Raw genomic sequence first — 21,728 nt, forward strand, 5'->3', positions numbered from 1 at the left:
CGTGTACTCTTCCTCAAAAGCATTCTAGGGTCTTTCTCCATCCAGGTCACTGTTTGAACTCCCGGAGGGGATGCAGTGAGGACTTTGTTTATTAAACAGATTTTGTCAGAGCAGAACCTGACGGAGACCTGCATCACCATCGGCAGACCTGTTGACAACAAATGCAATGTGGGTTTTGTAGCCGCGTTTAATTTGTTGTTGACTGATATTTAAGATCCCAGAGACAATGAAAAATTTTTTTTTTTTGGTATTTTTCTGAAGCTGGAAACGGGGAGAGACAGTCAGACAGACTCCCGCATGCGCCCGACCGGGATCCACCCGGCACGCCCACCAGGGGCGACGCTCTGCCCACCAGGGGGCGATGCTCTGCCCCTCTGGGGCGTTGCTCTGCCGTGACCAGAGCCACTCTAGCGCCTGGGGCAGAGGCCAAGGAGCCATCCCCACCGCCCGGGCCATCTTTGCTCCAATGGAGCCTTGGCTGCGAGAGGGGAAGAGAGAGACAGAGAGGAAGGGGGGGGGGTGGAGAAGCAAATGGGCGCTTCTCCTATGTGCCCTGGCCGGGAATCGAACCCGGGTCCCCCGCACGCCAGGCCGACGCTCTACCGCTGAGCCAACTGGCCAGGGCTGACAATGAAATTTAAATTTTGCAACATTAATTCACTTCATTTTTCTAGGAAGTCAAAGCGTTAATTTAGAACCCAATATGATCTTAGGGCACCAAGATAATTTCGATTAAGGTGAAAATTGCTCCTTTTCTCTGCTTCACAAACAGGTGAAAATAACACAAAGTATGAGTACATCCTTTTCTGAAAGAGGAGCTGGTCGATGATGGTGGATGCAGAATCAGTGCTTTGAGGTGTTGTCCTTAGGTCCTCCTGTTGCCTCTGCTGGGCCAGGTGCTATCAACCTGGGGAGGAAACAGCCCTATTTCCCCTGCAGCCATCTGGTAATTCCTCCGAGAATTCGGATCCCCCAGTCCTCAGGGGCTCAGCTCCTATCTGCCCTGTGGTGCTGGGAGCAGGGAAGGGAGGCCCTGAGGAGGTGGGACAGCTGCAAGGTCTGTAGCACCTGGGGCTCACGCCTTCTCCCCTCGAGTCTGTGAGGCCACCCGGGGGCTCCAGGCTGCCCTGGCCCCCAAGTCCACAGAGGGACCCATGACCCTTGCTTGCCACCTCTGACTGCCCTGCTTTGTGCTTTCCAGGAGAAAGGTGGCCAGTGGATGAGTACTTTGAGTTAGGACGGGTAAAGAAGCCATTTAACCCTTCAGCAAACGTGTGGAACAGTGGGGTGTGCGATGCCTGTGTAGGGTGCTGCTTGAATGTCAACAGGCCAGACAGTCCCACTTCCTGGATGCCATTTGCTGGGACCATGCATGGGACAGCGCCTGTGGCCTGGGTGTCGGGGGCACCTGCCAGGTTCCCCGTGGGTGGGGCGTTTGACATGCTGCCCTGGCACCCTCACTCTCATCTCTCCCTTCTCATGAGACCAGCCTTCTCATCTCCTGAGAGTTTGGACCTCAGAACTTCCCACATGGAGCATCTTAGGAGCAGCAGGGCTGGAGCTGAGACCACGTTTGATTAGAATGCACTGTTTTTACTTGCTAGATAGATCAGAGGAGAGTGAATCTAGCCAAGTTTCCAAAAGAAGTCTGATTCACTCTTAACGCAAGATTTTCACAATTATTTCACTGTTATCACCGCTGGGGGGGGGGTGCTTTGTCAGGGGTGTCTACTGTCCCAGGGGACCCTTCCCTCCTCCCAGGGGGCTGGGGCCTATTTTTCACATGAAGTCACCTAAGTGCTCCTGGTGGGGATGGCCTACTTGGGAGCTTGGAGTGGGAAGGCAGGGAGTGGCTGTCCACTCCTGGAAGTTTCTATCCGCCATGACCAGGATGACACCCTCTCTGCAAGTCCCTCTCCCCCGCTGGCTGGGTCAAGGTGTCTCAGAGAGCCTCCAGGTGGCATCTTTTGAGGACACCTTCTAAAAGGAGACCACCTCATGGTGTGGGGGGCCACCCCAGCTGACAGCACAGGTACACATGTTTTCTTGAACATTTGTCAGGTTGCAGGAAAGTTCAGAACCGGAGAGGGCATTCCCCACACTGCGGGGCCCAGGGTATCCTGGGAGGGCGGTGTGTGTGTGAGGTAAGGTGAGATGGACTGTCTGGGGGCAGGTAGCCCCGGGGGTGCCGAGCCCAGGGGGCTGAGTGGATGGCCTGTTTGCCTCCTGATCCTCCCATGAGCCTGGCAGTGACCAGCCTCTCAGACAGGGACCCACACCACGATGTGTGTGCTTGTGCATGTTTACTGTGGCAGCTTGGACTTGTAGGTGTGTACTGGCTCCAGGCACCTTTGCTGTGAACTCGTGAAACTCAGAGTGTGTGCGAGGGAAGGCCAGGCCTTCACCTGGGGAAACTCGCAGTGCCTGCTGTCACTTGGGTTGCCAGAGGGGCGGTTACCTGGCGATCTTGTCCGTGCAGGACATGGTGATGAGCTGCTCACCCAGCAGGATGCCGTCCCAGGTCTGCACCGAGCTCGGGCCCCGGACTGGCACGGTCCCTTCCCCGGACTCGATCTTCGTGCGCAGGTGCCCGCGGGACTTCCTGACGATGTGTTTGCTGCTCGTCACTAGGAGACAAGAGGTAGCGTGAGGTGGCTGGGATTGTGTTTGCCCAGAGACACATGGGCTTCTGGCCTGGAGGGCTGAGGATGAAACACCCAGACACATCTCAAGGGACGCCAGTGCCACTGCCATGGGACAGGGAAACAAACATAAGTCAGCGCCAAGCTGGGGAGGAATTTCTTCTCTCCAGCAGTGACGTGATGAAAAGCTGGTCTCCAGAGCACCACTTTTAGAACAGCAGCCACCTCCTGGTAGAGGCCCGACAACAAGTGCCCAGGGCTCTGTGGCCGTTTGGTCCCAGCTGCTCAGCTTGCCCCGGAGCACAGAGCCGCAGAGCACAGAGCCCCGGAGCACAGAGCCCCGGAGCACAGAGCCCCGGAGCACAGAGCCCCGGAGCACAGAGCCCCAGAGCACAGAGCCCCGGAGCACAGAGCCCCGGAGCACAGAACCCCGGAGCACAGAGCCCCAGAGCACAGAGCCCCGGAGCACAGAGCCCCGGAGCACAGAGCCCCAGAGCACAGAGCCCCGGAGCACAGAGCCCCGGAGCACAGAGCCGCAGAGCACAGAGCCCCGGAGCACAGAGCCCCGGAGCACAGAGCCCCAGAGCACAGAGCCCCGGAGCCAGGCCAGCTAGCCACAGGCTGCGGTCACGCTCACTGTTAGCACTGAGGTTTGAGTTCCACGTCATTCTCACATGGCATGAAGTATTATTCTTGTCACACTTTCAGCCATCTAAAAATGTAAAAACACGCTTAGTTTACGGGCCAAACGAAAGAAGGGGTTGGTGGGATTTGGCCTGAGGGCTGTGGTCTGCCCACTTTAGTCCGGATTTTAATCCCAGCTCTCTTGCTTCCTAGCTATGCGATATTGGGAATGTTGCTTAAAACCACGGTGACACAGTTATTTCATATTAAAATTGAAGTAATAATGGTGCCTACCTCCTAGGCTGTGGAAATGAAATGAGATGGGACGCATGAGTGTCAGCATAGCGCCAGTTACTGAATGGCTGTGCGAGGCAGGCGCTGCTGTGCCCAGAAATGACTTGATGAAGCCTGCGGATGGGTCTCTGTGGGCCCCTAACTCATGAGTTCTGCGTTCCTTCTCCTTTCCTTTCCAGAGCCACACACACACACACACACACACACACACACACACACACACACCACACTGCACCCTCCCCCTTTCCTTTCCAGAGCCCTACACACACACACACACACACACACACACACACACACACACACACACACACCACACCACACTGCACCCTCCCCCTAGTTATTTGGAGAACTAGCATGAGTAAGAAAAGATTATATTTATTTTTTCTTTCTTTAAAAAAGCTCTGTACATTAGGTCTGGATGATGTTGTAATATGGAGGTTAACTGCTTTGTGCTCATATTATATATAAGATTGTACAGTGATTTTGACATTTACTTACATATGATGACATGGATAGATAACTAGATACTTTCTTTAAAGAGCTTCAATGTTTGTTTTAGAAGTTGTTGAGATGGCGTTTCTTTCTCATTTACGTTACTGAGGCATCAAATAATAAATAACAGACGATAGCAATAATGTTGATGGGTAATGGCGATGATGATAGAGATGGTGAAGATGATGGTGATGAGGATGATGGTGGTAATGATGGTAATGGTGATGGTGCTGATGCTGAGGTGATGATGATGATGGTGATGATGGTGACAATGCTGCTGATGGTGATAGTGATATGATGGTTTTGATGATAAATGAACACAAAAGAGTTCATATCACTCTAAAACACAGAGCAATCTTTGGTTTGACCTAACTTTTTGCTCTGTCCAGGAAGGGACTTCATCACATCAACGTCCTGTGGCCAGCAGCAGTGGGAGAGAAGAGGGCCAGCATACCTAATAGTCTCCACAGTTCACCACCTACTAGTGCCTTGACTCTTCTATGTGAGGAGATTTTCTCAAGGAATATGATATTTGCTGTCCCTCTCTTTCTGGTGACTATAGTATCTGTTTCACTTTCTCAATGTTTCCACTACAGTGCAATTTTCCAGACCTTGAAAATTGCTTATTATACTGTAAGGCTATTCTCAATGCTTACCCATTGCTTCTGCACAACTAACTTCCCATGTAGTAGACCCTATAGCTGGTAATGCCCTGACAACAGGGAGGCCTGGTTTGAATTAACAACTGGTTCTAAGGGCTAACCCAAAGTTTTCTGGTATATTAATTTTTCCTGAAGAGTCAGGTGCAGGAGAAGCTCAGGTGTTTATTTTTGAAAGTGTTAAATTTCAGGCTGCCTTCTTTAGTAGCTCCCTGATGAGCATGATCAGTCCTAGGGGTGCTGAATCTTGAAGATCTTGTATAGCCCATTTCCTCTGGCTCTTTCGAGCCTAATTGTGAGAAGCAGGAGGGAGTTGAAGATGCCACTTCAAGCAGAACAAAATGCAAAGTGAACGAGAAACTGCAGGGAATGCAACTTAAATAACCTGTAGTGGGTTTATGGTGTGCTCCGCAGTGGAGGTGAAAATCGTGAAAATCCTGCTTTCTGTGTACACAGACACACTCCCAAATCCAGGAGTATGTTCTAATCTAATTTTAATTGTCCAAGTCACCGGACTCTTCATTATGATATTCATTAATCTCAACCCTTACTTCTGTAGACTGATGTCACAACAAGGTGAGGGTGGTGATACGCTTCTAAAAATTATTATGTGAATATTTTACTTTTAGGAGAGAATCAGAAAAAGGTGGAGATAGATGGCAGTTGAAGAAGTCTGCCTAAGAGCTAAGAGCTAGGTAAAAAGTGACACACAGTTGCTGTAAGGCAGTGGGGGAGAGAGAAAGAGAGCCAGAAATGGGAAAACAAGTTTAGGAAAGCAAGATACTGGTTTTTTTTTTTTTTTTTGTATTTTTCTGAAGCTGGAAACGGGGAGAGACAGTCAGACAGACTCCCGCATGCGCCCGACCGGGATCCACCCGGCACGCCCACCAGGGGCGACGCTCTGCCCACCAGGGGGCGATGCTCTGCCCCTCCGGGGCGTCGCTCTGTCGCGACCAGAGCCACTCTAGCGCCTGGGGCAGAGGCAAAGGAGCCATCCCCAGCGCCCAGGCCATCTTTGCTCCAATGGAGCCTTGGCTGCGGGAGGGGAAGAGAGAGACAGAGAGGAAGGGGGGGGGGTGGAGAAGCAGATGGGCGCTTCTCCTATGTGCCCTGGCCGGGAATCGAACCCGGGTCCCCCGCATGCCAGGCCGACGCTCTACCGCTGAGCCAACCGACCAGGACCAAGATACGGTTTTTAAACACCAAATTTTAATTTTCAAAAAGCATATCCCAGAAAGTATACCCGTGAAGTGACCTACTGTTTATTTTAATAACATCCACAGTATTTGTTATGTGGTCATGCGGGCATCTTTGTCTTACTTGATGAAGACAGTGATAGTGATGATGGTGAATTTTGAAGCCAGGTAAGTGCATCGATCCTACGATGCACAAAAATATATTGCATGCTTCTGGAACTCAATAAGCAAATCTGAAAATAGGGACTTTCGGAAGTCCACTTTAGGTTCCCTGACTGCCTGCGGGAGTTTGGGCTTATCTCTTGAACTGCCCTAATGAACAAAAAATGGAATAGGACATGCTAGGCATTTAGCACATGCTTGTAAGATATGACATAACTGTGCTTTTTCTCATGGCATCTTGTGGGATGTCATTAAGTTGTTTAATTCTTGGAAAATGGCAGTAAGAACTGAATATACCAGGCTACTTAAGAACATGCATTAAGAATATTGGTGAGTTAGTGGGAGGACAATTGTTATCCTACAATAGCTTAGCCACAAGGAGGTGCCTTTGAGGTTTCCATTACTCTGGTCAATTGAGGTTCTTATCAGAACTGCCTTGGATCTTATCCAGGTCTCCCAGAGCCACTCAGGAGACAGGATAATTCTCATAGGGTCTGTCCTCCTTCACCTAGTCACTGTGAGCGGTCGCATCAAGACCTCTGTAGGCAGAGCTGGTGGCTGGAGCTGCTTTGTCCCCGGAGAAAGTGTTGCCTGCTCGCCATGTCTGCCTGGCCCTCGCAGAGACCCCAGCAGACCCTCCTGTGCACACAGACCTCCCACTACACCGGCAGGAGATACACACCCAATCGGGAGGGAAGATAGGTTAGAGTTTTCGAATCTGATGGCTCAAAACATGGCCGATTTTCATTAGAAATTTTGGCAGTACATATCTTGGGACCCTACCTCACAAATATACCAAAATCTTGGGAAAAACGCAGGTGGCAGGAAACTATATTTTTAGAAACTTTCTGGGTGGCCCTGACATACACCAGGGATGGGACAACCCACAGCTGCTCCCAGGCCACACACGTCCCAGACAGCTCAGACCAGCAAGCACTGATTCCATTTTTAAAGGCTCAGGGAGGGAGAATTTATAATCTGTCTACATTAATTTTTTTTTTTTTGAGAAAAAATAAGAGTTGGGAATGTAGAATTTCTCAAGCCATAGGCATCTGAGGGAGTTGGCCCAAGTCCCACAGCAGGGCTCTGTGCTGCCGGTGGATACGGAGCCTGCCTTGGCCCCTGGGCCGTGCAGCCCTTCTTGCTGGGGAACAGCTGAGGCCGGGCAGCCCCTGCGGAGGGCGCCATTGCTCGGTAGCTGGCGGGAGTCAGGTGTCTGTGCTCAAATATCTGTCAGACTCAGTTCTCTGCCAGATGTCTGGGATGCGTTACTGGCTTCGACGGTTGTTCAGACCTAACCAGCAGAATTTCCTTCCATGCTCGCTGTGTGTTCCCTCACTCTTTGAAGGAAGGGGGGCATTCTGAGCATCTCAGACGCAATCCTAGGTGTGTCTGCACATCTGGTGCCTTAGATGCCTGTTGAATGGGTGTGTGCATGCACATGGGCTTACGCACGTGTGTGTGTAGGAAGGGGGGAAGAGTCCGGGCATAGCTGCAGGTGACAGGGCTGGCATGCAGCCATGGAGAGATGTACAACAGCTCCTGGCAGACCGATCGAGGGTGTGAGGATAAAAAGGGCTCAAGAATGGGACCACAGAAGGCAATGTGCTGGTGTGAGGAGAGAAGGTGGCCCCCAGAATGGCCAGGAGTTGGGGGTCTCCAGTGCTGGAGCTTCTCCTGGGTTGTGACAAGCTTGTCGGAATCAATGATGACTTCAGGGAAGGGGAGGAGCACATCTATGCTCTGCATGTGTGTGGACATGACAACTGTGCCGTAAGCTTCAGCATGTGCCTTGGGCTCCATTTAGAGGCCTGGTCCAGAGTGGGTGGGCATTGAGGCCGGGTTTCTACAGGGCTAACTTGTAGGAGGCAGACACGTTTCCTTGGGGAATGGCCCAGCAGGCAGGGTGTACCCTTCCTGGTCACCCACACCCCCTCTCCTGGACATTCAGCCCTCTTGAGAGTAGCAGAAAGAAACACCTAAATGAGCCACATGCAGAACCCCCTCCATCCATTTCAATGGATTTTCTCTAAAGTCAAAGTTATTCCTGGGTCTTGTGTTTTCCTGGGGAGTGTGGGGAAATTGACCCTGGGAAGGCGTTCCAAACAGGATTCTGTGTTTCCTGGCCTTACTGAACGGGGAAGGGAAGGTGATGGGGCTCTTGGCCGATGGTCTGTGTTACAAGCTAGCCAGGTGCCCCTCCTCAGCGTCCCCACTAGGATGCCCTGGAAGAATGCCAGCCTCAATAACTCGGGTGCAGCACCTCATTTTTGCCTGGCATATCTGCAGCCTAAATGTGAGGAAATGGCTTTATTTTATTTTTTCCTACCAGCACCTGCCACTTCTTAAAAGCACCATGAAATAAAAGACATCTGTGCCTGAAAGTGGACCCCAGGGTACATCTGTAAAATATGTGTTGCCTTTGCAAGTTGGAGTCAAAGGCTGGGGAGGCCACAGTGGGTGCCCAACGTGTGCAGGCGGGAGCCCAATGAGCTAGAACTGTCCCTGTGCAGAGACCAGCAGGGCTCCGGCATGGCTGGGCTCCTGCTGAGAGGAAGCTGGATGAATCAGGGCTGGCCCCGCACGTCTGCAGGACTTTCCCCCAGAACCAGAGTCTTCATGATGCCAAGCCTTTGGAGTGAAAATGAAAAAACAATTCCAGTGGCTAAATGGACCACATTTCACAGTTTTATGTAGGGGGTTGGGATCATGTAGACCTGGGCTGGTGAACCTCTCAAGAAAAATGAACGACTCCCAACCGGCCAGGGCTCCATGTTGTTTTTTTCCTCTTTCTCTTTCCAAGGTGGCGTGGTAGTGAAGGGACGCCCCGTGTGGTCCATCAGGCACAGCCAGCATAGCCCTTCCCTCCGAGGCCGGGCTGTGCCCACTGCTCAGCCCAGGCCCACCCGGCCCCTCACCCCTGGGCCAGGGCCTTGAGAGGTCCTTGATACTTAGTGGATTCCACTTTCTTGACTCAATTAGACTTGGTTTTCCATTTACTTTCCATGAGATGTTGTATGGATCAAATGTTTGTGTCCCCCAAATTCTTATGTCAAAACCTTAACCGCCAGGGAGATGATATTAAGAGGTGGGGTCTTGGGAGGTAATTTGGATCAGATGAGGTCATAAAGACAAGACTCCCTAATGGGATTAGCACCCTTATAGAGAGACCCCATAGAGCCCCTGACCAGGCAGGTCAGTTGGCTGGAGCATAGTCCCCAGTGCCAAGGTTGCAGATTCGATCCCAGGTAAGGGCATATATAAGAAACAACCAATGCATGCATAAATAAGTGGAACAACAAAATCTCTCTCTCTCTCTTTCTCAATCAACCAATAAATTAAAAAACAAAGTGGCCCAGAGAACCTTCTCACCCCTTCTACCATGTGATGACACAGCGAGGAGACACCATCTATGAATCAAGAAGAGTGTCCTCACCAGGCGCTGAGTCTGCTGGTGCCATGACCACAGACTTCCAGCTTCCAGAGCTGTGAGATGAATGTCTGCTGTCTATAAGCCCCAGTCTGTGGAATTCTGCTCTAGTAGCCCGAGCTGACTGAGACAGTAATGAAAACGACACTTGAAATCTCATTATCGAGGATTTGTCCAGCCCTCTCCAAAGGGAAAGGTGGTGGGCTTGGAGGAAAGTTGACAAAAAGCAGAATGCATTTTTTTCTGAACCAGGATCCCATCTGAGTGCTAGAGAAATAAGTTAAATGCATGTCAGACTAAAAAATAAAATAAATAAAATAAAATAAAATAAAATAAAATGAAGACCATGTAAGACTAAATGCCATTTCCCTGCACCGTCTTTATCTTTGAGGAAAGGGCTCCTTAGAAGCCTGGGACACAGGTGGCACCCAACAAGTGCCCATCTTTCCTTCCTCAGTTATTAGAACACAAATAACTTCCTCTGAGCAGAAGATTGAGCCTGGGGTGCCTTCACCAATCATTACATACATCCTCACACACATACATTCAATGGCATGGCCCACATCAGGAGAGTTGCTTTGTGCAGTTTCTGGGAGCGTTTGTGTGCCTGTGCATGTGTGTGGTATATATGCACAAGTATGTGTAATGTGTACACACATAGCATCAGTAATAGACTTTCTTAGCTGCACACTTTTTTTCACATGGAGACACTGACCATTGGGCCCACATAAAGGAGACCCCACTGTGTCCTCCGCTCTGGAACGCACAGCGCTCCCTCTTATGCTGCTGGTGGTGAATGGTACTGTGCAGACCTACTCTGATAAGCTCCCAGAGGGCAGGGATTGTGAGGAGATTCAGCACAGAACTCTGTGGGTGAAGCCAGCTACCCTGGCAAGCTTTCTTTGCCTGGCATCAAGCTTTGTTTAAAAACTGAGGTTTATTCTCCCAAAGAAGCAAAGAAGACACACAAATGTGCTTCCACTCTTTGTAATTCTGGTCCTTATCCTCCTCCATTCTGTCTCCCGGCCCCGGGACAGGTTTCTGACCTATTGAGATGAGTGGGGACCCGGGCAATATAACAAACAGCTAATATTAGATTTCATGCCACTCTGCTCCCATGACCTGGGCTCTCAGACTGATACTCAAGAGGGATGACTACACAGAACGGCAGACGCCGTCTGTGCCCAGCACCTCAGGGCCTGGCCACACCACACACGTGGGATCTAAACAGAGAGCCTGGGACTGAGTCCCAGACCGGGAGAGCAGGGGCTGGTTACAAAGGTAAGGACGCCATCTCTTACGGTCCGCGGTGCTCTCGTAGGGTGAGTTGAGACGTGCGTCTCCGCAGGGGGATGTGCTCACATACAGGTGGAACAGGGTGTTGTCCCTCAGCCTGTAGCGTCCGTCCTTGAGCCGCACGAATATGGAGCGTTCGGAGTCCTCTCGCCGCGTGCTGGGGGCAGAAAGAGGCTGCAGTCACTACTGCGAGCCTATCAGACATGTTCTGATTGGCAGGCGCTTTTGCCCTTTTCTGTTGTTCTCACCCAGTTTTTTCCTCTTTACCCTTGCGTGGAAATCTCTAGAATAAGTGTAGCCATGTGAAGGCATACGCACAGCAGAAATCCATTCTTGTCACCCACAACATTCACATTCGGGCTGATCTTTCCTGACGCCTGTGTCTCAGCGTTTATAAAAGTGTAACCCTGTGGACTCACAAGTGCTCCCGAAGGCGCTGCCTCGCAGTCACTGTGGGTCTCCACAGCCTCCACGGGCACCACGTTTCTGGGTGGACAGGAGTGAAGGAACTCTGGAAGGAGGCAGAGCCTGCCCGCCCGCCCAGTGGGGAGCCCAGTGCATGGACCAGCCACGACCAGGGAGGCTCCAGCACACTGAGCGGCCCTCCAGGCTCTGCAGAGCGTGCCCCCGGCCCTTAGACTTCTCCCACAGCCTCACACTCCCATCTCCTCCGGGCGCTGAGAACCCAGCAGGCGCTGAGCCACTGTGGCTGCTCCCCTCCCAGGCCTCACTCTCACGAGGCACAGGCACTCTGCTTTCTGCCGCTCTGGCTGTTTTCACACGTTCTGCCCCATTGGTGATGGATTCTGTCGTGCCGGGTTCTGAGATCACACAAGCAGCAGAACAGACATTTTCTCCCCAGGAAACCCTAGAGGCATCCCACCAGCCTTTCTGCTTCCTTGCCTCTGCTCCTTCCGCTGCCAGACCCCCCTCAGTCTCCCAAAGTGCCCCCCCCCAACCTCGGAGCAAGCGCAGAGCCTGACTTGCTGGGTGGTTGTGTGCGGCTGGCTGTGTTTGCTGGCTTTCTTCTGCCATTGCTTGTCCCCTCAGGCAGGTGGGGCCGAGCCCCTCCCAGTCAGTGACATGATGCCAACACACAGTCAGCCCAGGGTCAGTGTTGGCCCTGTGCCTTCAGTGACACAGACAAGTTAGGGGTATTTGGACATATTTTTGATCAAGCATGTGGAGATTTAGAGGAAAGTCTTCCCCACGTTTGGAGAGATTTGCAGCTCTGTCCCCCATGTTCAACTCCGGCCACCCCCTTGGCAGGGCTGGAGCTCACGGCTCAGGGGTCAGGCATCACTTCCCTGTGGGCTGGCCACGCGTGCCTCCGGGTGTTCCTACCCCCATGAGGCTGCTGCACATGCCCGCGGCACACAGGCCACTCCACCAAACCCTCGACACCCCATGTCAGCGGGTGGGAAGAATGCCGCTGTAAAGGATGTAGAGCAGCTGGGGGAGGCAAGGAAGAAACGTTTCTGGCAAAGACACAGCCATGAAATGACTGTGACCAGACGGCTCGGCACAGAGCTGCATCGACGCACCAGGTGCTCGTGTCTACCCGCAGTCCTGCTCCTCTGTACTGTTGCCGAGAGATGCCGCAGCCTGCTTCATCCCGGCGGCCCCAGCAGGTTGCCCTGGGACACGGGACATCCCAACTTGGGCGCACATTTCTTGGGGTGTGGGTGGCCCCTTGCTTTTAGAGCACCCCTCTGAAGACGTTCTGAGGAGGAGCAGGCAAGAAACAGCATCTAAAGCCCATCACAGGCCACCGCAGTCATGGTGCCCAGGGACAAGGCCTTGGAAGTGGGACACAGTGGACTGTGGGGGCAGGAGAGGGCTGGAGGGAGACTAGCTTGTGTTTCAGATGCACTTGGAGCTGCTGGCTGGGAGGTGGGAGGTTGGCCGGGGCTTGTCTGGTGGCACTGAGTCTCTTGGCCTGGGATGGGGTGAGGCCTGGGGAAGGGAAACTAAGGCAGCCGCCTCATGGCCCGGCATCTGAGGGGGGCTGCCCGTCCTGCAGAAGGAATCTGCACTCTGTAAGAAGTGCCCTTGGATGAGAAACGGTCAGACTAAACCACGGACAAGGGCAGAGGGAGGTGCCCAGCAGCCCCAAGCTTTCCCGTGGGTCGCAGGCACTAAGCCTGGTGGAAGGACTGGGCTGCACTTTGAAGTGGGTCCCCTTTGAGGTGGGCTCAAATTTGTCAAAATGGAGAGGGATGTCGATGTCACAGGCGCCCGTCGGCACGGTCTGTGCTGGGACTAGGGAGCAGGGAGCTGCTCCAGGCAGTGAAGCCCCTTTCCTGCTCTCGCCCCCTCGCTGCCACTCTGCGTTTCAAGGAGAGACAGCGCCATCTCCCAGAGACAGACTTTTCTGTGAGATTTTCTTTCTTTTTAAAATGCAAAGCTAGTTTTAGGATTAGCTACTGGAGGCTGGTGGTGAAAAGAGGATTACCCCTCACTTAAACCAGGGGTCCCCAAACTATAGCCCACAGGCTACATGTGGCCCCCTGAGGCCATTTATCCAGCCCCCTCCACACTTCCGGAAGGGGCACCTCTTTCATTGGTGGTCAGTGAGAGGAACATAGTTCCCATTGAAATACTAGTCAGTTTTTTTTTTTTTTGTATTTTTCTGAAGTTGGAAACAGGGAGGCAGTCAGACAGACTCCCGCATGCGCCCTACTGAGATCCACCCGGCATGCCCACCAGGGGGTGATGCTCTGCCCATCTAGGGCGTTGCTCCATTGTGGCCGGAGCCATTCTAGTGCCTGAGGCAGAGGCCACAGAGCCATCCTCAGCACCTGGGCCAACTTTGCTCCAATGGAGCTTTGGCTGTGGGAGGGAAAGAGAGAGACAGAGAGGAAGGAGAGGGGGAGGGGTGGAGAAGCAGATGGGTGCTTCTCCTGTGTGCCCTGGCCGGGAATCAAACCCGGGACTCCTGCACACCAGGGCGACGCTCTACCACTGAGCAAACCGGCCAGGACCAGTTTGTTGATTTGAATTTACTTGTTCTTTATTTTAAATATCGTATTTGTTCCCGTTTTTTTTTTTTTTTACTTTAAAATAAGATATGTGCAGTGTGCATAGGGATTTGTTCATAGTTTTTTTTATAGTCCGGCCCTCCAACGGTCTGAGGAACAGTAAATTGGCCCCTGTGTAAAAAGTTTGGGGACCCCTGAATTAAACCCAAGAGAAAGGGGCAGCTTAAGTAGAGCTGGAGGAGCTGTCCCTTTAGGGACATCTCTGCACCCCACTAGCTAGACCTGTAGACGAGGTCACCTCGTCTGTGGCGTTATGAGTGTGAGTAGTAAACAGGCAAGTCACCCTGATGACAGTTGACAGCATCGGCAGCAGATGTTGGCTGTGGCCCCACCCTCTTTCTGCATAGTGCCCTTGACTCTGCGCACACTCATGAAGAGAGCATCGCACCAGCCGCCTGTGCCTATACAGCACTGTGCTGCTGTCGCCAGAAAGAAGAACCTCTTGCTATGCACGGAAAGTTTGTACCCCCCCACCATTCATTTGCTGACACTAGGAGATGGGGCCTCAGGGAGGGGATTAAGTAATGATGGTAGAGGCCTTAGTCACAATGGGATTAGTGTCCTTATAAAAGAGACCCCAGAGAGCTCCCTCACTCTTCCATGTTAGGACACAGCACGAAGACACCATCCATAAACCGGGCAGAGGGTCCTCAACAGACACAGAATTTGCTGGCACTGTGACCCTGGACTTTCAGCCTCCAGACTGAGCAATCAGTGATGAGGCCTCCAAGCTGTGATGACCCGTTACAGCAGCCTGAACAAAGACACTCCGAATGCTTTAATGGAAAATGTCATCAAATGGAATGGGTGTGTGACAAGGCATGCTCATATGTGTGGGCACGTGCACCTTGCAGATTGTCTGCTGCAGTCAGAGTCACTCATGAACAAGCAGGAGGGAGGTCTGAGACTCGTGGGGGAAGTGTCTGCAATTTCAGTGTTTCATTGGCCTGTGCGGCAACATCTCTGGTGCTTAAAAGATGCCACCTACCCAGGTAAAACATGCGGTAGGTGCAGCCTGTCCACTCTGTTCAGGGAGTCTGCCCGGATACAGGGAATAACACCAGAGCTGGTTGAAAGTCACCAGCCCCGAGCTTGCATCCAGAGCACACATCCTGGGACCGGCCGCTCACCTGAGGTGCAGCTCCAGCTGCGCATACAGGAAGTGGAGCAGTGCTCTCCGGGCCACGATCTCCGCGTGGCAGTCGTTGACCACCAGCCCCTGGTCATTGATGTACTCGCCGCTGATGCACTTGGTCCCCGAGGACAGGACGATGACCTGTGCTTGCCTGACATCCAGGCCTAGGGGCAGAGAAGGTGTCAGTCAGAACACCAGTGCTGCCTGCCCCCTGGGGTGACTCTGCTTTTCTCCCCTACCCACCTCATCCCTCCAGGGGGCCTGCTGCCCTAGGACTTGAGGTTCTCTAAGCAGTGAGCCTCCACGTTCACTGTAATAGATGGTGGGCAGCACAGGCCATGGGCAGCATGCAGCTCCTGTGTGGTGGGATTTTGCGAAGCCACAGTGGGTGCTGTAGTGGCCCTGTGCCCGCCTAGTTTCAGGATGGCACCACCAGTGAGAGTTTACAGAATTCAACTGATTTCTCAAACCAGGATCAGCAGGGACACACAGAGGTGTCTCTCTCTGATGGACACGTTTGTATAGCAGGGTCCTGGGGAAGAAAAGGTGTGGAGGAGACAGCGTAGTGACCTGCCACCAATCAAGTGACACTGGGCAACTGCCACCCCTGATTTAGAGGGAGAGGAAGCTGGTGGGCTGCCGGATTTCGGGCTACAATCCCAAGTAGTGCAAAGCCCCCCAGCCTGGCCCTGATTACCTAGGGTGATTCCAGAAATTCTGCCACTTCCTCATGGTCCGGCGGGCTGAGATTTGCATCTTAATTGAAAGATTTGCTGATGGAACATGTTGTGCACAGGACGGGGATGGAGGCTAAGACAGGGGCAGAGTCTGTCCACACAGGTCTCACCTGGTCCCCCACCCACGGCTCATCCCACTTGGCATTTGCCTCTGAGACCACACAGGGCTGCAGGTGACATTCCTATGCAAGCTTGAGACCCCACAGGTCATGCACTTGCTTCACCAGCCTACATAGAGCCCACTGTCCCTTAGAGCCACTGGTAACTCAGTGATGAACTGGACCAGGGTCCCCAAACACCCATCTTGAGGTCACCTGGGACCTGGCCAGTGATTCCTACTCATAGACATTTGCTTTTCCCACTCACTCCCTTACCGGGGCTTTGCCTGCACTGAGCAAACCTCTGACTGTGGAAGTGAAGGATCCACTCTCCAGTGATCCTGAAGAGTTAGAGGTGCGAGTGTCACACGCTCAGCCTTCTGTACCTCAGCGGCACTTGTGCAAAGTGCAGCCTGGGCCTCGAGGGCCAGAGAGGTGATCAAGGCTAACTGACTACGTGCCTGAAAGCAGAACACCAGGCCCAGCGTGTCTCCTTCACGAACTGCAGGGCTGTCTGGTGGGCTCAGTTCCCTCCCCAGCCCCAGCACAGACTTGGGGTCTTTGCTAAGCTGTGGCAATGGTCCCCAGGACACTGGCCTGTCTCTGAGGCTACTTATCAGCAGCAACGTCTGAACTACAAATATTCTGCTTCTTGAAACTTCCACTTATTCCCAAGGACAGAGTGCGGCATGACATGTCAGCAACAGCAGTGAGAATGCACTGAGTTCTCTCATTCAACCCGCAGGCTTTCCTTTTTTTTTTTAAAGAGCCATAGGACAGATGGGGGTAAGCTGCAGGTGGTGATGCCTCCCACTCTATCCTCACGTTCCATTTCCGGAGGCTGATCTGTACACCCCCGTTGGGGACACAGACGGGCGGCGGCCCTGCATCATTTCCTGCCTCCTCTCTTTGGGGGTGTGCAGCTGTTCCCTGGGCCCAGCACACCCAGCACGGTGTGTTTCATGAGAACGAGGCTTCTGTCCGTGTGTGGCCATCACATCTGACCGATGGAAAGATTCAATCAGCTCCATGAGAACTGGCCTCTGACAAGCTCGCAGTGTACCCCAACCCCTAGTTATTATTATTATTTAATGTTTTTATATAGAGTAAGAGCAGGGAGTTTTTTGACTCTCTGAGCCCAGGTTCCCAGACACAGGATGGGGCCAGTGCTGATGCTGCCTGAGGACCCTCTGCATCCTCTCTCCTGGCTGCAGCCTTTCCCCTTTTCTGGCCGTAGGAGCACCTCTGAGGGCAGGAGCTCATGAGTTCCCCAAGCAGTATAGGCTTCACGAGCTACTCTTCACAGGACAGTGCTCATTTTGACTGAAATCAAAGGGATCTTGTTGCCCTGGCTGGATAGCTCGGTTGGTTAGAACATCATCCCAATAAACCGAGGTTGTGGGTTCGATCCCTGGTCAGGGCACATACAGAAGCAGATCGATGTTTCTGTCTCTATTTTTCTCTCCCTTTCTCTTTCTCAAAAATCAATAATAATAATAAAATAATCTTGTCAACAAAAATGATATTCTCTGCAAGAATGGAAAATAAAAAATGCTTCAATAATAAACCCAAACTTTGTGTCTTTAAAATGTGATGTCAATTGCCTGTGTTTAGGCAGACCCTAGAACAGTGGTTCTCAAAGTGTGTGCCAGGGCACACCAGTGCACCCTAGAATATTTCCAGGGGTGCCTTGTGGTATTCCAGAAAAATATGTGCCTGTTGGGGACCAAAAAACCAACAGGGTTTTTGGAGTTTAGATTTTTGGGGGACAGAGATGTGGGGGGAATTGGCTGTAAGCTGACAGTCTGCCCAATCCCCCACCTCACTTGCCTGATTAGGTTGCAAAAGGCTGTTAAGCTGTGGTGCTGGATTGTTTACAATACCCCCCATGTCTCCCAGAAAGACTGGAGGCAAGTTTCTTCTATCCTTTGTTTGGTGTAAAGTTAAGATGATATGTATGGTGGGGGTTTTCTGCACTCAACACAATTAAGAGTAAAAAGAGAGAAATTCTTCAATATATTGATGAGAAAATGAGAGTTTGCTTTTCAAATATATGCCCAAACATTGAAGAAATTGCCAGGACACATCAGGCTTATGTTTCTCATAAACACAAGAATGAAAAAACTTAACACATTCACGCCGGGATCTGCTGAATTGACCAAATCTTACTAAGAATGTATCTATATATATAAAAAGATAACATTTTTTGTCATTTTTTAAAATTTTTTAACCTCTCTTTTTTATGAATTCTAAAAAGCATAACTCAAAAAATGTAACATAAAAATGTTTTTTAATGTCAGAATAAATTTAATTTTGTCATTTATTTCATTTAATTACCATAAAAGCATGGTTAGAATTTATATATTTTTCTTTAATATTTGACTTAATTATTATAACATATTTCTCAGAAATTTATATATAGTGTGCCTACAATTATTTGTAGGATTTTAAATGCGCCCTGACTTCAAAAAATTTGAGAACCACTACCCTAGAAGATCACCAAGTTCATCCTTTCAACTGACCTCGTGGGCCTTATGGTCTATGAGTGCAGCCGCATTTTCTCTTCCCTTAGCTGGCGACTCCCTCAAGGTCAGAACCAGAATTCCCAGAAAGTATTCTAAGAAAAGGCTCCTTAGAGAGTCTGTGTAATTAGATGGATCTCCTGGGACAATCCAGTCAGTGTTCCTGAGTTAGTAGCAAATCTGGTTTTCTAGGCGCTGCCACCAGATGTCAAGAGAATGGTGTTGGGACACTCTTAGCCAGTTGTGCCTCTTAACAGACGTCTGTGTCTTGCTGGGGCTGCGTGTGGTCAGTATGCAGGTGACAGTTTGGCAGCTGGCCGTTCCCACTCCACGAGTCCTGCAGTGAATGTGCCTATGAGCCATTTCACTAAAGAGGTGACGAACAAACCAAGCACATGCTGGAGCGAACCTGCTTTTAATGAAATTTACTTCCCCAAACATCAGGCAGTGCTGTGCATATTGCTCTGAGTTGAAAGCTCCACCCTGAGAACTTAGTTCTAAAGCCTACATGCTCCCAGCTCACTCCCACTCCACACAGTGGGCTCTTTGTGCAGAGATACAACGGGAGAGTAGTGAGGAAGAGAGGGGACTCTGAGCACTGTGAGTGACACAGAGGAGGGGAGTGAGGAATGGAGAGAAGAGGGCGGATCGAGCTGATGTTTGCTCACTTGCGTGATTCAGAGGGCTGGCCCACCGTGTGAGAGGCTAGAATGCCAGGCAGATAGACGAGAGTTGTACAGTGCTGCTTTCTGTTTGTCCAGGTCCTGCCTTCCTTGGTCTCCATTTCTGTGGCCAGGAAAACCGTCCGGGGGTGCAGGCTGGGTTAGTCATTGCTGACCCTTCTCTGCTGAGTTCTGTCTGCATGGAGACCTCAGGAAGTGACTGGACACTTACTTTCCTATGTTTTAGTCACAAAGCAGCAGCCACGCGCTAAGCTGCTTTAAGACAAGTTAAAACAAGGCAAAGACCCCCCTTGTGACTTCTCCCCCAGGACTGGCCAAAATATATAAAAGCAGCTCAAAATGCAGCTGCTTCCCTTTCCCCAAGGTCCAGTCCTATCACAGTGGCTCCCTCAGTGGGCCCCAGAAGGGACTTGAGAGCCATTTGTCCAAAGCACCTCATTTCATAGGAAACCACATTTTAACTAAAATGCTTATCAAGTGACACTGTTGAGAAATAACGAGGAAGGCAGTCATTTTGACAGAGAAATCGTTTTGCATATTCCAGCTTAATTAAAGCAGATCTTTAGAGTAAAGGAAATAAACATTTATAATTATTTTCTAAAGTTTTCCAACACGCAGCTGTCCGGTGCACCTGCGGTGTAACTTCTCGACAGAAAGCGATTTGAGAACTGGCACCGTGTCTGCCGAGGGCTGGTCCACTTCTGCCCGTCAGATGCAGTGGAAATTAGAGCCGCTGGAAAAAGAAACTGCGTTCCCTTCACCCCTCATTAGTCCTCACTCGGCTTCACTCCAGATGCCACCGAATTCATGACAATTTTGTGGCCCAAGAAGTGCACTATTTGCTTATTCACTCTTCATTAATCCACCTCCTAGGTGCCAGCACCATACAAAGTGACAGGAGACACTGAGGTGTCTAGGACACAGTCCTATCCTTCAAAGGAGTGACCATGAAATAAGGGAGATGACGCAGAGACAGAAATGTCTGCTGGTAAGCTATTATGTGATAAGTATCACCGGAGTACTGAGCATAGAATATCACTGGAATGAGAGAAGGAGAGAGACAGAGGGAGAGAGGGAGGGCTTCCTTCATGGGCTTCCTAGAAGCAGACGCCAAGTCAGTGATTCCAGGGTGGTGATTTACTGAGAACGTTTTCTTTGGAAGAACTTGGAAGACACTCAGGGAAACTGGCTAAGATGGGAGACGAAGCCAGGCAAAGAGGAAGTGTCTCTTGCATCTAGTCTCAGGCTGACTGGATAGATAACTCTGGAATGTTCAGGGCACCATGCAGGCACCCTGCTGAAGGGAAGGTGCTGACTGCTCCCACCCTTTGGGGAGAGGAGCCTCCAACAGCACGTGTTGCAACAACTCAGCTACAACCAATGAAGTGCAAGTCAGTGGAGGAGCAGGGTACGGTGCACAGTGGTTATATGTTATGTCTTTTCCCATAAAATGGCTATTGAGAGTAAAACTCTTATGCTGACATAAAGAATGTTCATAGAAAATACAGACCTACTGATTTCTATAGCATAAGCAGAAACAGTAATCAGAGCTCCCCTTCACCTCCAAAGCACCAAGCCGTTAATTTTGTAGAAAATTTCTGCCAACATTTAAGTAGCAGAGATTTCCAGGTTACATGATGTGTTCCAAAGCACATAAAGATGAAGAAAACCTTCTCATTGTTTTTATTACAAAATGCCTGTATTACAGATCTGCCCACTTGAGTGAAACTAAATAAGAAAGAAACTATAGATGGCCTCAGTTATGGATATTAAAATTTTAAATAAAATATGAACCACCAAGCATCAGAGGGGAAATAAACAATGCTATAATTACTAGAAGGTAGGTTTATTCAAAATGAAAAAATGGATTATATTAAAAAATTAAAATGCAATACAAATATATGATTATAACCAGAGACAGTGTGAAGCCACCTGACAAAAATCCAACAACTACTTTTAATACAAACAAAATAAATAAAACAGATGGATTTTTTTCAATGTGATTTTTATATATACACAGCTACACCTACACATTCAGGGTGTGGCAAATGAAGGTGTACAGTTGTTCATATAGAAAATAATGCAATAATTAATAAATAATAATATAAGAATAAACTCTGTTTTGCATATTTATAACTGTAAACATACTTTTGCCATATCTTGTATATATTATATATAGAGGTATATAAGGAAATACACACACATATATGAACATACACGTTTATAGGTACAGATATATATTATATGTAGGATGGGTATAGTATATACACACACACACACACAGCATCACGTTTAATGGAGAATACTAGAGGACTTTCTGCTGTACTCAGAAACACAACAAGAATGCCCACTATGTCTTCATTATATAACATCTACTCAAACTATAACCACAACAAGAGAAATTAGAGATACAAAGATTGCAAAGGAGCAGGTAACACAATCATTGTTTGAACATGCTGTGATTGTATATGTGGAAACCTCCAGAGAACCCAGTTGAAATACTGTTAGAAACAGAGTCAATACAGTGACAGTACAAGTTAATATACAGAAATCAATAGCTTTCATATTACACCTAACAACTAGTGAGAAACCAGAAAGGAGACATGACTCTATTTATAGAAGCAGCAAAGAAGATAATAGGAATAAGTTTAACAATAAATGAGCAAAAGCCATAGTGAATAAAACATTAAAACCTGACTGAAAGAGACCAACAAAAT

At 50.1% G+C, this 21,728-nt stretch overlaps 1 protein-coding gene across 2 annotated transcripts in view; it reads right to left on the reverse strand.

Moving 5' to 3' along the window:
• Window positions 1-21,728, reverse strand: part of ADARB2 (adenosine deaminase RNA specific B2 (inactive)) — a 472,028-nt gene that overhangs the window by 32,693 nt on the left and 417,607 nt on the right. For both annotated transcript variants that reach the window (XM_066385234.1, XM_066385233.1), the window contains 3 exons: window positions 14,967-15,135; window positions 10,801-10,952; window positions 2,459-2,627 (listed from right to left, as the gene is read on the reverse strand). In XM_066385234.1, the coding sequence (XP_066241331.1) occupies window positions 2,459-2,627; window positions 10,801-10,952; window positions 14,967-15,135 (490 nt within the window). The remainder of the gene's footprint in view (window positions 1-2,458; window positions 2,628-10,800; window positions 10,953-14,966; window positions 15,136-21,728) is intronic.

Source organism: Saccopteryx leptura, chromosome 5 (assembly GCF_036850995.1).
Source record: "Saccopteryx leptura isolate mSacLep1 chromosome 5, mSacLep1_pri_phased_curated, whole genome shotgun sequence".
NCBI classification, from domain to species: domain Eukaryota; kingdom Metazoa; phylum Chordata; class Mammalia; order Chiroptera; family Emballonuridae; genus Saccopteryx; species Saccopteryx leptura.